At 34.0% G+C, this 16471-nt stretch overlaps 1 protein-coding gene across 1 annotated transcript in view; it reads left to right on the plus strand.

Moving 5' to 3' along the window:
• The window catches only part of LOC120350673 (NADH dehydrogenase [ubiquinone] flavoprotein 1, mitochondrial), a 40802-nt gene that overhangs the window by 2049 nt on the left and 22282 nt on the right, over window positions 1-16471 (plus strand). Inside the window, exons 2-7 of the mRNA XM_039425226.1 lie at window positions 46-141; window positions 2553-2608; window positions 7093-7237; window positions 8663-8756; window positions 12272-12470; window positions 15098-15328. Of these exons, the coding sequence (XP_039281160.1) occupies window positions 46-141; window positions 2553-2608; window positions 7093-7237; window positions 8663-8756; window positions 12272-12470; window positions 15098-15328 (821 nt within the window). The remainder of the gene's footprint in view (window positions 1-45; window positions 142-2552; window positions 2609-7092; window positions 7238-8662; window positions 8757-12271; window positions 12471-15097; window positions 15329-16471) is intronic.

The raw sequence follows: 16471 nt of genomic DNA on the forward strand, positions 1-16471 counted from the left end.
AAAATTATTATCTATCATCTGAATCATTAAAACAGCTGTTGAAAGTTTTCAGTGGCAGACAGAAGAGAAGGCAGAGGGCAGAAAACATGGCGAGTGCCCTTTCATTGTGCAGGATTGGACATCTTCAAAAAGTTAATTTATGTAAGTATTAGATTATTAAACAGTAGTTTTTGTACATTATTAAAGAATCAGGTTCTAATATCACAATAAATTTCATATTAAATGTGATGTTGCTTTGGTTTGCTATTGTTCAATTGGTTTGACCTCTCTGAGAATTCAGGTTTTGTGATGATTAGTTTATACAATTTTTTTTGCTCATAAAGTTTACTTAAAACTGTTGCAGAAGGGGAATTAGTCATAAGACTTAGCTCTCACTTGCTATTTATTTCATATTTATTAATAGAGTGCTTTGAATTTGTACTATTATGTAACTGGTACGGTTTTTCTCATAACCTATTCTTAATTTATCTACTCCATAATATTTACGAATTCATTATTATTTTTAGCTCTACACAATGAAAAACAGGATCAATTTGTATATTCAATATTCAGTTGGCGTATAGAAGATTCAAGGCATACTCAATACAAAATTATGCATTGTAATATTCTCCGTACTTAGAAAGCAGATTCAACAGTTAAACATTCCATTTCTCTTCATTATTCTTATGGAAAAACCATAGTTAATACTATTAAAAAATTGAGGTGTTCAATGTGTGAATATGATATAATTTTGCACTTTTATTCTCTTATCCTCATATTCATAAATAGTTCATGAGATTTATATTGTAAACCTCTCAAATAAGCAATAAATAATAATCATCAAGTTATTTTTTAATAATCCAAAATTAAATGCTGTAAAATAACCCCTTAAACTCCTGCAACTCCAAATATTGACCACAGGGTCAACAGCTAGAAGGAAACAATAATAAAATACAATTTTCATCTGAAATGTCTTATTTATGTTGGCTTAGTCAATTTTATTAGTATCATTAACAAAGCAGTTTATAGCTTTTCAAGTACAGGGTGGGGCAGAGGCGATTGACAAGTTTGGAAGGGTTATAAGTAATGAGCCGTTCAACTTAGAAAAAATTCTTTAATGGGTTAAATTCAGTTTGGAATGTAGTTTTTATTGTTAATTTTTTGGAAATTATATCAGTTAAATGACGGTCATAAGCAGCAATATACTAATGTAGCCTATTTTTAATGTTTTAAAACGCATTTTGGCACACTGCGGTTGGTAAGGCCTGGATCTCTTCTCTGATTCGCTCCTTTAGTTCTTCCAAGGTGTGTGGGCGATCTTTGAAAACTTTATTTCAACATTTAACTTAAAAGATCGGGTGAGCCTTGAAGGAATTTAATCCATATTTTTCTTTTTCAGGTCCTGTTCTAAGTACCGTTCAAGTTAGAAGCAATTCAGATGCTGCACCAACTAAAGTAAGTATATTCTATTCAATTTCATAAAAACTGTTTTTAAAGTCATTATAATAATCTAAAATGAAAATAAACATCAAAACTGGTGTGAAAATGTTGTTTCTCTGTTTCAGATCATTTTTCAAATTAAATCAAATAGAATCTTATTCACAAATCAAGTATTCAGTCCATAAAAGACTATACAACACTTTTGAATTTTTCTCACATAGACGAGTCTCTGTGTGGGGAAAGAGTTCTAATGAAACAGACCTTGGTACTAAAAAGTAAAAATAAATATTTACAATATCTTTAAAAATAAAAAGCTAATTAAATTCAGTGCAGAAAGTATATGTTTGATTTGAAGCAGCACAAAATAATTATTATTACTGTATACAGCTTAACATAGCACTAAAAGATAAAATTTAATACTTAAACAATGATACATTATGTGCAATATATCTTAGATGATAAATATAAGAAAAATGTATACATATTATTAAAATCGGTAAGAGGGGTTGATGAACTGATCAGCAACATCCCTGCCGGTTTCAAATAACCACGTATTTAAAGTTAGTTTGTATAGGGTGTTTCAGAGAAACGGGATATTTGAAAGTTGAATAATATCAAGAAAAACAAATTTTTAAATGAAGTTTTTCATATCATTCAATAGTAAGAATAGTGCCATTTTAGAATAAATAATACCGTAACATTTATTTTTTGAAGATGACATCTTGCAGGTGTGTTCCTTTTCTACGCAAACATTCTTGTAGTCTCTTCATCACATTGTCCACGCATGGTTTGACGTAACATTACAACTGGAATTTTAAATCGCTTCTCGAATATTGGCCTTCAATTCTTCCGTAGTTACAGAATTGAAGGCCAATATTCGAGAAGCGATTTCAAATTCCAGTTGTAATGTTACGTCAAACCATGGACAATGTGATGAAGAGAACTACAGGAATGTTTGCGTAGATAAGGAACACACCTGCAAGAAGTCATCTTTAAAAATAAATGTTACGGTATTATTTATTCTAAAATGGCACTATTTTTAATATTGAATTTATGAAAAACTTTATTTCAACATTTAACTTAAAAGATCGGGTGAGCCTTGAAGGAATTTAATCCATATTTTTCTTTTTCAGGTCCTGTTCTAAGTACCGTTCAAGTTAGAAGCAATTCAGATGCTGCACCAACTAAAGTAAGTATATTCTATTCAATTTCATAAAAACTGTTTTTAAAGTCATTATAATAATCTAAAATGAAAATAAACATCAAAACTGGTGTGAAAATGTTGTTTCTCTGTTTCAGATCATTTTTCAAATTAAATCAAATAGAATCTTATTCACAAATCAAGTATTCAGTCCATAAAAGACTATACAACACTTTTGAATTTTTCTCACATAGACGAGTCTCTGTGTGGGGAAAGAGTTCTAATGAAACAGACCTTGGTACTAAAAAGTAAAAATAAATATTTACAATATCTTTAAAAATAAAAAGCTAATTAAATTCAGTGCAGAAAGTATATGTTTGATTTGAAGCAGCACAAAATAATTATTATTACTGTATACAGCTTAACATAGCACTAAAAGATAAAATTTAATACTTAAACAATGATACATTATGTGCAATATATCTTAGATGATAAATATAAGAAAAATGTATACATATTATTAAAATCGGTAAGAGGGGTTGATGAACTGATCAGCAACATCCCTGCCGGTTTCAAATAACCACGTATTTAAAGTTAGTTTGTATAGGGTGTTTCAGAGAAACGGGATATTTGAAAGTTGAATAATATCAAGAAAAACAAATTTTTAAATGAAGTTTTTCATATCATTCAATAGTAAAAATAGTGCCATTTTAGAATAAATAATACCGTAACATTTATTTTTTGAAGATGACATCTTGCAGGTGTGTTCCTTTTCTACGCAAACATTCTTGTAGTCTCTTCATCACATTGTCCATGGTTTGACAAAACATTACAACTGGAATTTTAAATCGCTTCTCGAATATTGGCCTTCAATTCTTCCGTAGTTACAGAATTGAAGGCCAATATTCGAGAAGCGATTTCAAATTCCAGTTGTAATGTTACGTCAAACCATGGACAATGTGATGAAGAGAACTACAGGAATGTTTGCGTAGATAAGGAACACACCTGCAAGAAGTCATCTTTAAAAAATAAATGTTACGGTATTATTTATTCTAAAATGGCACTATTTTTAATATTGAATTTATGAAAAACTTTATTTAAAGATTTGTTTTTCTTGAAATTATTTAACTTTCAAAATTTACCGTTCCTCTGAAACACTCTGTATATATGTCAAGGATAAGTGGTTTTATTATTGCTTTATGTAGATATAATTTTAGTTTATTTAAGCTTAGTTGTAAGAAATTTTACGATTTGAAACGCAAACTTTTATATAATATAATATTTTTATCTAGATTAATGGGATAATTAGTTAACTATGTCTATACTATTTTTAAATTCAGTCATTTATTTTCAGGATAGATTTTTATTTGAATCATTTTTTTCAAATAAAACAAACAGGTGGTGAAATAGCAATCATAATATAACTAAATAGAATGTAAACGTTAAATCAAATATTCTATTTTCTTTAGTTTCTTTGAAACCTGCTAAACAAGTTTCTTCGACTATGCAAAATAAAGAATCCATTAATTGAATTCATTTCTATTTTATTTCTATTCACATTACAATGCATATTATCAGGAAATAAATATCTCCCCACATAGACTAAATGCATCCGAAAATATGGGAGACAGAGGCTCTATCTTGATTAACAATTAGGCCAAGCCTTTTCTGTATAGATTTCTTGGTACTTTCAACTTTAAAATACTTAGAAAATATAAAAAATAGTAAACTGCTTCTATATCATTAAAATTAAAGCTTGTTGTTCTACTGTAAAGACAATGACGTAGCTAATTGCAACATTCCATGCAAGTTACACTTTCAGCACCAGTTCTTTGCGTGTGTAAACCTGTAAATACAACAATTAGCAATTACAACCAGTTAACCGGTTCTTTAGTCATCAGTTCGTATCCGGAAAATGTAGACAGAGTCAGTGTCGTCTAGTCCTGAGACCATGTCGTCTAGTCGAGGGTGATGCCCACATAAGCTCTTAGGCTTGTGCGTGGGTAATGCGTGAGATAGATAGATAGATTTTATTTCCCAATGAGAGGGAGAGAGATGACGACTACTCTTTAGATAGTCGGGACCGGTGGTTTATCGTCTCCTCTGAAAGACGGGGTGTCCGTGTCTATGTGATAGTGCTGTGGTCAAAAACTTTTGCCCCTGGTCGAGATTCGAACTCGGGTTCTCTTGATTATCGGACCGGCGCGTTATCACTTACTCCAACTAGCCACCCATTACTCGAACGAGCAACAACTGCCGTTGTTCTGACTCGGTCTACATTTTCCGGAGTACCAACTGAAAGGGGAAGACCAGGTGGTTTCTTTAGAACCAGTACTTCTAAACGCTGCAAGTCATTGGAGTACAGTATTTCGATCAGGCACTGCACCTCGACGTCCAACTCTAAAATATTGACGCGAAAGCGTTGCACTGTGACTACGTTATTCTTTATTGATTGATACAATAAGTACATCATCAAAATTTTAGGGAGAGAAAAAATAAGGTAACCTTGTGCTATTCCTCTCCCAAATTTAGATAAGGTTAAGTCTTTAAAACTACAGATTCATTGTTTCTATAAAAAAAACTGTTCGACAGCGAACACACGATGTTGTAAGTCACAACACTCCATAGCGACTGAAATGGCATATTATGGGCCGTCTGCCAACATTCGTTCAAGGTCAATACCCCCTCCCGACGCCGAGTAATATCGGTTCGAAAAACATGCGTTTCCTCTGTACCACCTTGTACTATGTTTTCTCTATGCTAATATGCTTTGGGGGTGGCTATCGTATGATATTTAAACTCTGCAGATGTCAATTAAATGAGCTTCAATCACTCGCAATGATGGATCAGAAATCACCAATATAGCCTGGTTTTTATCTAGTAGGTCGAGTATACTAACTCTACCGAGGTAACTCTACTTACTTGGTCGAGTAACTGTTTTCACTACAATTGAGAATAGTAGGTAAAGTGTGTTGTCTAGTAAACAGATTTAACCTTAACCTTCCGGCAGTCTCGCTGTTGTAAAAAGTACAACAGTGTCAGTTTTTTGTTGCACAAAACTATTGAATGGGGTGGTGTCAGTGAATGAGTCACCTATGCATTCCAAAACTTTCCCCCATCACTCCACTGAGTTGCAGTATTAACCGAGCAACGGTTCAGTCTTTAGGTGCCATTTAGTCGCGACAGTGCGTAAGTCGCACTGTTTATGCATAGGGATCTATAGTGAGGTCCACGTTATAATGGCAGTGGAAAAAGATAGGAGAACAACGTTGCCGATCCACACAGTCTTGTCAGTCTTCTATAAACGGTAGCTGATACAGGTTTATTGATGTAATATTAACTGTCGATTCTCGTTTAAAATAATCAATTATATTTTACTAAGCAAGAAATATATTTTTCATAATTAAGATGAAATATATTGTTAATTAACATTCCGGCAGTCGCGCTGTTGTAAAAAGTACAACAGTGCCAGTTTTTTTGCTGCACAAAACTATTGGATGGTGTGGTGTCAGTGAATGAGTCACCTAAGCATTCCAAAACTGTCTCCCCATCACTCCACTGAGTTGCAGCATCAACCGAGCAATGGTTCAGTCATAGAGAAACAATAGCGTAAGTAGATATCCCATGGTATAGGGAGTTTATGTAGTAACTTTTACTGTTATCTCAAGCCGATTTCTGTCGATTATTGTCGATTTTTACTGTTTTGTTGGGGTGAGAGTAAGAACGGCACAATATGAGAGACTACCAGTGTCACACAGCTTCAAGGGAAAGAACTACGTGGACTATCGGCTTGAGATAACAGTAAAAGTTACGACATATACTCCCTATACCATGGGATATCTACTTACGCTATTATTTCTCTATGGTTCAGTTTTAGAAGCCATTTAGTCGCGACAGTGCATAAGTATGATAGGGAAAGACTGTATACGGGGACTGTAAACGAACCAATAACACAGAGTTGATGGCTTTGCTTGATGTACCTTATTGGGCTATGAAATGGTAATCATCCAAATGTTCATAGGCGTAAAATAATCCAAAAAGATGGAAAAAGTAATATACAATGTATTAATATGTTTTGACAGTAAACAGAGTACATAACACTTGGAAAATTGGATGTTGTACAAAATACAACACGCGACTGCTCGTGTGATTGAGTATGGCGCGACTACCAGAAGGTTAAAATGTCAATACTTTTAAATAAATGAACACTTTTCAATCAATTTCAATAAATCAATACTTTTTAACAAATAACAATACTTAAACTTGATAGCCTACGGCACGACTCTACTCTACTAGTTCGAGACTGTTTCCATTAGCATAGTCGTGGTAGAGTAGAGTGAGAAGCGGTGGTGGGGGAAGGCAAGTGGTAGAGTACTATCCCACGGTGCTATCCCACTCTACCATGAACGTTTCCATTGGGAGAGTTTCTTAAGATAGTTAACACTTGCCCAGGGAACTCTACTAATGAAAACCAGGCGTATGTCTCCATTTCTTGCTCGACTCTCTTCAAGTGTTTTCTCTTCTCATTGCAGACGAAATACGGGCCATTGAACGATAGCGACCGTATCTTCACGAACTTGTACGGTCGCCATGACTGGCGGTTGAAGGGAGCTCTCAAGCGGGGAGACTGGTACAAGACCAAGGAAATCGTTCTTAAGGGGGCCGACTTCATTATCAGTAAGTACAGTTCCATCATCTATACTATAATAAAGGAAAGAATTGGCTTATACACGTACGGGATAGGAAATTCACGAATGACGCATCATCACGTCTGAACAACTGGACTGATGAACTTGAAACTCTGCATATAGATGCTATACCGAGGATTGTTGTAGGCCTATTTTCAGGTCTTCAAGATTTCAGTACGTCAAGTTTTCAACTAGACACTTGTGGGGTACAGGTTACCTACTAATAATATCGAGTGACCTGGCTGGCTCAGGTCTGGTGTCAGAGTATTCAGGTCGCAACTGATCGATATTTAATAAAAATGTTTTTTCTTCATTACTAGCAGTTGTTTTTGGTGAATTGTTCGTTTATTGTTTAGATCATATGTGTTGTAGCATTTTTACTTTCCTTGCCCTATTACCATAGGTAAGGAAAGTATTGCTTTCCGAAAAAAATTAAGGTACCTCAATTTCTAAATTTCTATACGTTTGATGGTCCCCTGAGTCCAAAAAAGTGTACACGATATCTCATCTCCCAATTAACGGAATGACTTCAAATTTGGAACTCAAGGTCCTTACAATATAAGGACCCGACATGAACAATTTCGATCAAATGCAATTCAAGATGGCGGCTAAAATGGCGAAAATGTTGTCAAAAACAGGGTTTTTCGCGATTTTCTCGAAAACGGCTCCAACGATTTTGATCAAATTTATTCCTAAAACAGTCATTGATAAGCTCTATCAACTGCCACAAGTCCCATATCTGTAAACATTTCAGGAGCTCCGCCCCATCTATGCAAAGTTTGATTTTAGATTCCCAATTATCAGGTTTCAGATATAATGTAAACAAAAAATTTTAAGTGGAAAAGATTCAGCATAAAAATCTCTACAATTAATGTTCAGTAACATTTTCATCTAAAATTGAAAATAAGCTCAAAATTCGAGAAAATGTTATTATTCAATTGCAAACTGTTGGCAACTGTTGATTCTATTAAATCATTCAATATGAAGAGATAGCAGACCTCGTGGATCGCCAGCATTATTGCCCTGTCACCAGCTTGCTTAGATCTTTGAATTGTGACTTGAGATGTGCGTGAACACGGAAATCTCTTCAATTAATGTCCAGTAACATTTTCACCTAAAATTGAAATAAGCTTGAAATTTGAGAAAATGTGATTATGCAATTGCAAACTTTTGGCAACTCTTGATTCTATTAAATCATTCACTATGAAGAGATAGCAGATCTCTTGTGTATCCAGCGTTATTGAACTGTCACCAGCTGGCTCAGATCTTTGACTTGAGATGCGCGTTTACACTAGCGTCAGGTGATCAATTTTCATAACGGCAAGGAAAGTTGTGTGAGTGCGCCACACCAGATTTTTAGATAATTTTCTAGCTGAAAATATGTGATTAAATAAGGAGAAATGTGTGCTTCCAGATGAAGTGAAAGCTTCAGGTCTGAGGGGCCGAGGAGGAGCTGGATTCCCCTCCGGTCTCAAATGGAGTTTCATGAACAAACCATCCGATGGCAGGTAAATCTATTTATTTGTTTATTTATACATTGATAGATACAATTTATCATTCTCAACAATGAATGATTGGGAAAGGAACAGCAGACTTGAAGCCCAAAACTGGTCCTTTCCCAAATTTAGATAGAAATTGTCCAAAAATAGGTTTAAGTTATTAAAAATAGGAAAGTTATTTGTAGGTTACAACTAAGCAGCTAATTCATTTGCTAATCCATTTCTTACCATCGAACCCTTTGAATGTTCTAAGAAAGAAAGTCAATTACGAGGCTCATTTTTCTCCAACCTCCGATCACATTTCACAAACTCCGATTTTTTGGCAAAGAGTTAGTGGGAAGGATATTTTGAATATTTTTTCCGAAGAATGGACATTGATATGTCCAAAACTCCGCCAATTTTTGTTGATGCATAACAATATTATCTATAGTTATTCCAAATTGCTTTTTTCATGTCATATACAGTTCAATAATTATTTTATTAGTAGTTCTGCGAACAGTAGACCTCGCTCATGAATAGCCTACAACTTTCAAATTAATGAGAAGGGCCATTAAGAAAGTACAGTATATTGTGAAGATTTATCCATGTCATCTATTATTTTCTCCATTGAAAGTGCTAAAGACATTGTTTCCAGGGACACCGGACTTATAAATGTCTCTCAAGGAGGTACCTTCATATTGTCCCCATATTTACAATATTACAACTTTTCTTACAATCAATTATAAGAAATCGGTCAACTGATAGAAAAATGGAATATGCAGTAGGCAATTTAGACGATGAATCGTCTCACAGACGATAGTGAGACGGAAAATGATTCTAAATAAGATGGGTTTGTTGGTGACAAATGACAGGAGGTTGCTAATAATGTTTTTCATGAAAAGTGGATTTAATGTTATGGCGGCTTGTTATGCCTATGCAGAATGTTTATGCTCACAAATCGGTTTCCGATCTCATACTAAAACGAAAACAAGAGCTAACTAACTAAGCTGTGATGTCTCCGGCCGGTTCGGTAGGTCTAGAAACTATTCATCTATGAAACAGGGAAATATCGTGTTGAAAAGGGAAGAAATGGTGCAATCAAGTGAGAAGTTTTCTTCAATTAATAAATACAGTATGATTTGGAGCGGCTCAGACGTTTCAAGGTTTACCGCTGACAACTCTTGTCCTCTATCGATAGCATTCCAACGATACCATTCATTCAATACAGCACATTTTAGAGCGGCACAATTTATATTAAAACCGGAGTTCTTATCAAAAATCGTTACACATACGTTTCTGCGCCTTGTTTCGAAGAACTTGTATACCAAATTTCATCCAAATCGGACAATAACTGCGGTACAAACAAACAAACAGACAAAAGCCGATCGAGGCGAAACTAAAACCTCAGCTTCGTTTCGGTCAATTATTTTATTAGGGTATATTATGTAAATTCATCTATAATTTTGCTGTATTGTAAGCTATTGTATATAAGTGTATAAGCCAGTATATATTGTAATCTACATAAATAAAGTACTCAATCAATCAAATCACATATCGTGAGACACAGACAAGCGGTAGGAGGGTGATTTTCACAGCTGAACAGCGTGTCATCCCCACAAAACGTTTAGTGACCGGAGCGGCTAGATCGTCAATTGTTTTCGAATGATAGACCCACAAACATGGCCGCCTGAATTGAGACTCCCGCCAAGTGCTATAGTGAGGTCCACGTTATAATGGCAGTGTTTGATTAGCAATGATATTGCTATCTCTGTCTATCATTCAACAAAGCGGATAGCGCTATCTCTTTCTCGCTTTGCTCTGTTGCCAGATCGTCTTTCAACAAAGTAGAATAACTAATTTACAAAATATTCCATCTTAATTATGAAAATTCATTGTGAAATAATTGAAAAATATAATTTTTGGCTTAATAAAATATAATTGATTATTTTCAAACGAGAATGAAAAATTAATATTACATTAGTAAACCTGTATCAGCTACCGTCTGTAGAAGGCATTGACATGACAGAGGTTCGACAACGTTGTTATCCTATCTTTCTCTACTGCCATTATATCGTGGACCTCACTATAGTAAATTCAATAGAACACTGGTAATTAAAATTCATACATGGATGGTTTCAAACAATTATATTTTAGTGTAAGTAGCTTTTATCCAGAGAAATTTCCTAGCTTTCTATTAAGACGTATCATGTTTTTATTTGATCTTCAACTACTCTTTTCTTCCCCTTAGGCCTCTACTCTCCCATTTTCTCTTCCCCTTCTCACTCCCTGTTTCTCTTCCCGATGTTTTCATTGAATGTTAGATAACAGAACTAAGTTGCATGTTATCCCATTATTATTGTTAAAAATTAAATGTGTGTTTAGAAATAAGTTTTCTTAATGTTAAACTTTATAAAATAGAAACTCAGGAAGTAAAAGTGCAAATTTTTAGTGAGAAAACATGAAGAACCCAATATATAACCTATAAACTTGAGTGTTAATAGGAAATGACATTGGGTAATACGGCGAGGCAGAACATCCAAAAGGATCTCTCTGCCGATAAAAGTCATATGAATAATAATTGTTAATCGTTGAACACTCAGCCTCTGCGCTCAGGTTTTTTCGAACCTTGCAGGGACTTCCCGTTTTGTATATTTATATTCTATACTATTATTGGTATTTGATTTTGTATTTTATATTGTATTTTACTTTTTTATAACCATTACATAATATTCTTATACATTTTCAATAATAGCCTATAATATTATTCAAGTTTTAAAAATGATACCTCACCATAAAATATTATAATATGTGTTGAGGATATCATCAAATTAATACAAAATTATGCTAAAGACAGATTAATTCCAAAAATTTCGAAAATCATTTACATAACCTCTAGACTGTGTATTCCAAATTAAGGTTTAAAGCAGTTTTGGGCGAATGCCTGTTGTTTTTACCTGCATTGTATCTATTGTCTTTGAATAAATAAATAAGTAAATAAATATAATCTAAAGCTGCATCTATTACCCTAATCATCACCTAGTACAATGATACTAAACCGATTTACTAATTATTCCTGCAAATAAGTTAAAGTATAAAGAATACTACTTTAACCTAAATCCTATTTACTATTAGTTCCTCACTGCTATGTATTCCAATACTGAATATCCAATGACTAATTTTTCTTTTGAAGCTAATGAAATTTCCTTCTCCTTTGATTTCTATTGGTATTCTATTAAATAATGTAGGCCCTAAATATTCATGTGATCTTTGCCCAAATTCTGTATACATTCTTGGCACTTCTTGGTTATTACGTTCTCTTATTCTAGTATTATGTACATGATTTACGATGTGCTTTCTATTTTGATGTTTTTTCATGTACCCTAATAATAATAATATATATAATTGCCTAACGCTGAGTACTCTATTTTCTATAAATAATTCATATTAATAATACTATTTTATATAATAATTCATTGTCATGTGTTTATGGGAAAAATGAAGATTTGATTTGAAAGATGATGATTGATGTGAGATATTTTGTTGAGGCCGAAGTACCTGTGCGTGAACGCCGACGAGGGTGAGCCGGGCACATGCAAGGACCGGGAGATCATGCGCCATGACCCCCACAAGTTGGTCGAGGGCTGCCTTATCGCTGGTCGAGCCATGGGTGCTCAGGCCGCCTACATCTACATTCGCGGCGAGTTCTACAACGAGGCGTCCAACATGCAGGTTGCCATCAGCGAGGTAAGTCTACAAACGATTTGGCAACGGTGTGGAGTTGCAAAAATCGAATATCACTTTATTCCATAACAATGCACTTTACACCAATTGTACAGAATGTCCCTTGAAAGGTGTAACAGCCGAAAACCATAGATTCTACATGAAATTTGCAACAAAAATGTCCAGTAAAATTTTTCTTATATCGACCTTAAGCGGGGTTTTGGTTTGTGCTTAAATGCCGTCGACAGGGAGAGAATCTCAGATTGGGTAGATTTCAATTTGTCTACATAACCTAAAAGATTATGTTCAATTATGTTTTAATGAGAGAGGTTGAGATAATACTTTTTTATACTTTTAAATGGCAATATGTTGATAGTATTAGAAATGTTTGATTCTTGAATAATAAACACAAATATTGAAAAGTTATTAGATCAGCTGTTTTAGCACACTTGAAATTTGCACAATATGAATGTCAACAATGCTTGTCGTCGTCGACTGCGGAAATTTACGCAGAAACGAAAATACACCTTCAGTTTTCGAGATGGATTTTTTGTGTAGTTGAGAAGTTGATATTGTGGTAATTAACTACTAATTATTCATATTAAATAAAAAGTTTTAGTTTATCAGAGATTGACAATGGTGTAACAACCGAAACCGGTCTTTCTACTTTTAATAAAATCTGTAGCTTTGACAATTCCTTAGTCTTTTTATCTGATATATGGATTTTTCGGAATTTTTAAAAACGTCAATAACTAGAAAAATATCAGTCAAAATTTAATTATTCTAATATGTTTGGTTGGAAAGAGGAAAACATTTCCAATAAGGTTTGTATAATTTGTTCCTCTATTTGAATGTTTTGGACATTTTATGAGCGTTCAAAAGAACAAAATTATATGAAACTTATTGGGATGGTGCAACAGAAAAAGCTAAAGACCATAGTTCCTTCATGAAATTTTCAACAAAAATATTGGCAGTAAAATATGTAGAGTTCTATCGATTTTTCGATATTTTTAAAAACGTCAATAACTAGAAAATTATTAGTCAAATCGAATTCTAAGGATATGGTTGGAAAAAGGAATTAATTCCCAATGAGATTCTTATAATTTGTTCCTTTGTTTGACTTTTTTTGAACTTGTTATGAGCGTTCAAACTGAAATTTGGCTTTGAACTCGACAAATGTACTCTACTTAATTTGACCGCTAATAAAAAGTTCAAAGCGCCATTCGTGTATTTCCTATCCCGTACATGTATAAGTCGACTCTTTCCTTTGTAATATTACTAGCAGGTAACCCGTGCTCCGCAAGGGTCTGTTTTTTAACTTGACAAACTGAAAACTTGACCGAGTGGAAGAGTTTGAAATAGGCCCAGAACCATCCCCGGTTAGTTAAGAATCTATATGCAAAATTCAAGTTGATCAGTCCAGTAGTTTAGACGTGATGATGCGTCAAACATAATTGTCCTATCCCGTACGTGTATGAGCCAGTTCTTTCCTTTATTATAGTAAAGATAAGTCTTTCAACTTGTTGCTAACCTAATAAAGTGACAGAACTAAAGTCTTGTTTAGAAACCTTCCGCAACTTAATGCCAACCTGACAAAATTGGACTGGTTATTAATTTAGTTGTCAAATTTTAACCATCTGTTTCGAAGAGGTAGTCTCTCTAGATTATGAAATTTGAACATTAATTCTGAAAAATTGAGAAGAAAAATTAAAATTTTGGCTTCGAGGTGCACGAGATTGATATTTTTAGAATTCATGTGCAATCCACAAGTTGACATGTTTTGATGCAAACAACACACAACCCTACTTTCTCTTATTATAATAATATCGGGGCACCGAGCTTCGCTCGTTATTTATTTATAAACTAGATAAACAGAACGCAATTCTTTAAAATGATTGGGGAAGGACTAACAGGCACAGCCCAAAACTGTTTCTTCCCCGAATTTTGATTTATACACTATAAATAGTCCAGAAAGTAGGTTATGTTCCATACACTTGAATTCAGACACTTGAAAAAGTTCTAATTTAGATTATTTACAAACCAAATCGAATAACAAAATAACACTCACTAATCACTTAAAATTGTCAAATAATGAATAACTTTGAAAATTATGATATACTCTAGTTTAGAATGAATATCATGTTATGTCAACAAATCAGATTATTTTGATCAAGTCGATAAAAATTTCTAGATAATATTTCTCGCTGATTGATTACACAGCTGGAAATAATTTTGTCACTCTCCCACACACGCATCTTCTGTTTCGACAGACGACGAAATTATCATCTGTTTTCCAAGGCTGAATAATTGTTATCCTTTTCATGTCCTTCAGCTAGTTTTCTCAGGGTTGAGACCTAGTGCAATCAAATTTTATATCATAATCCTACTATGTTCCAAATTTCGTGAAAATCGTTAGAGCCGTTTTCGAGATCCGTTGAACATCAATTACCAGATATTAAAGTGTCCAGATAACCAGATATAAAAATATAAACAGATATACAGAAATTGCTCGCTTAATATAATAGGACTATAAGAATTTTATAAGCATAGATAGATGAATCTACACTGTAACTTGGCCGCTCCACTGTATTTTGATCTCGATATTGAATGTCTTGTGTTGTATATCAGTGTTGTATTAATTTGTTGTTTAGGCGTACCAGGCGGGACTGATTGGCAAGAACGCATGTGGCACAGGCTTCGACTTTGACGTGTACATGCACAGGGGCGCAGGCGCCTACATCTGCGGCGAGGAGACGGCGCTCATCGAGTCGATCGAGGGCAAACAGGGCAAGCCCCGCCTCAAGCCCCCCTTCCCCGCCGATGTCGGTCTCTTCGGCTGCCCCACCACTGTCACCAATGTGGAGACGGTCGCCGTTGCACCGGTCAGTCAATCCTAATCAATGCCACTAAATCATTTCTCAACGTCCAAGTCCAGACATTTGATTTTTTCCCTAAGTCTAGCTTCACACACATTCGGTTTCATCCGGTTCGGTTCGGTTCGTTGCCGAAAACGAATGAGGCTTTCATACATAACAGGTTTTAATTCGTACGGTTCTAATTAGGTATTATCTTCTCAAGTATAGCTATGTTTGGATTTTCATAATTCATGCTGGTAATAAAATATAAAAGCTGGTGTTCAAATAGAAAGATGTGATTTCTTGAACAACTAAATTTTCAAGTTAATTAAAAATTGTGAACTATTTGAATAGTTTATTTTTGATTACATTAATTTTGGATGTTCAGAGTAATTATTTTTTGAATTGAAAATTTTGTTTCAATTTTGACACATGTTACATAACGTTCATCTCTTCACTCCATTAATGAAATTATGTAATTTTCATGGAAAAATGAAAAAATAAAAATTCTCCCTGAGTTTTTATTTATCTTTATATTTTTTAGCAGACTATTCATTGAGAAAAAAATGCTTCAGTGAGCTAACAGTAATGAATGGATTTTGACATGGAAGATTTTTAAACAGATAATCACGATATCCGGTTGAAATAAAAACAAAAAAAGCGAGCGTGTGTAAAAGACTTTGTTTTTATTTCCGGTTTCCTAGCAACGAATTCGAATATGATAGAACCTATTCGTGTCGAGGGGGCGTTCGGTGCTATGCGGTTGCTATTCGGAACCGAATTCAAACCGAATCACCGTTTCACACTTATCGGAATTTGCCGAAAACGAAACGATCCGAATGTGTGTGAAACTAGCCTAAGGCAACTCAAATTTTCAAATTCAAATTTAAATTTTATTCAATCCAATTCACAATATTTACAAATTATGAGAAAAAAATCATACAGCTTAACAATATTAGAGTAATAAGTTATATTATAAAGTACATAAAAGTCTAATTTATTAAACAATAACTTCAGACAAGAATTCGAACATGCTAAATCAGGACTAATTTGGGAATTTGGATAGAAAAATACTGCTTGCTTAGAGTACAAAACTCTACGTCTGCGAGCAGGAATGAATATCAGATAATTTATTAATTTATGGAGAAGTAGAAAAATAGAAGAAGAAAG

This window comes from Nilaparvata lugens, chromosome 3 (genome assembly GCF_014356525.2).
Source record: "Nilaparvata lugens isolate BPH chromosome 3, ASM1435652v1, whole genome shotgun sequence".
Classification (NCBI taxonomy): Eukaryota; Metazoa; Arthropoda; class Insecta; order Hemiptera; family Delphacidae; genus Nilaparvata; species Nilaparvata lugens.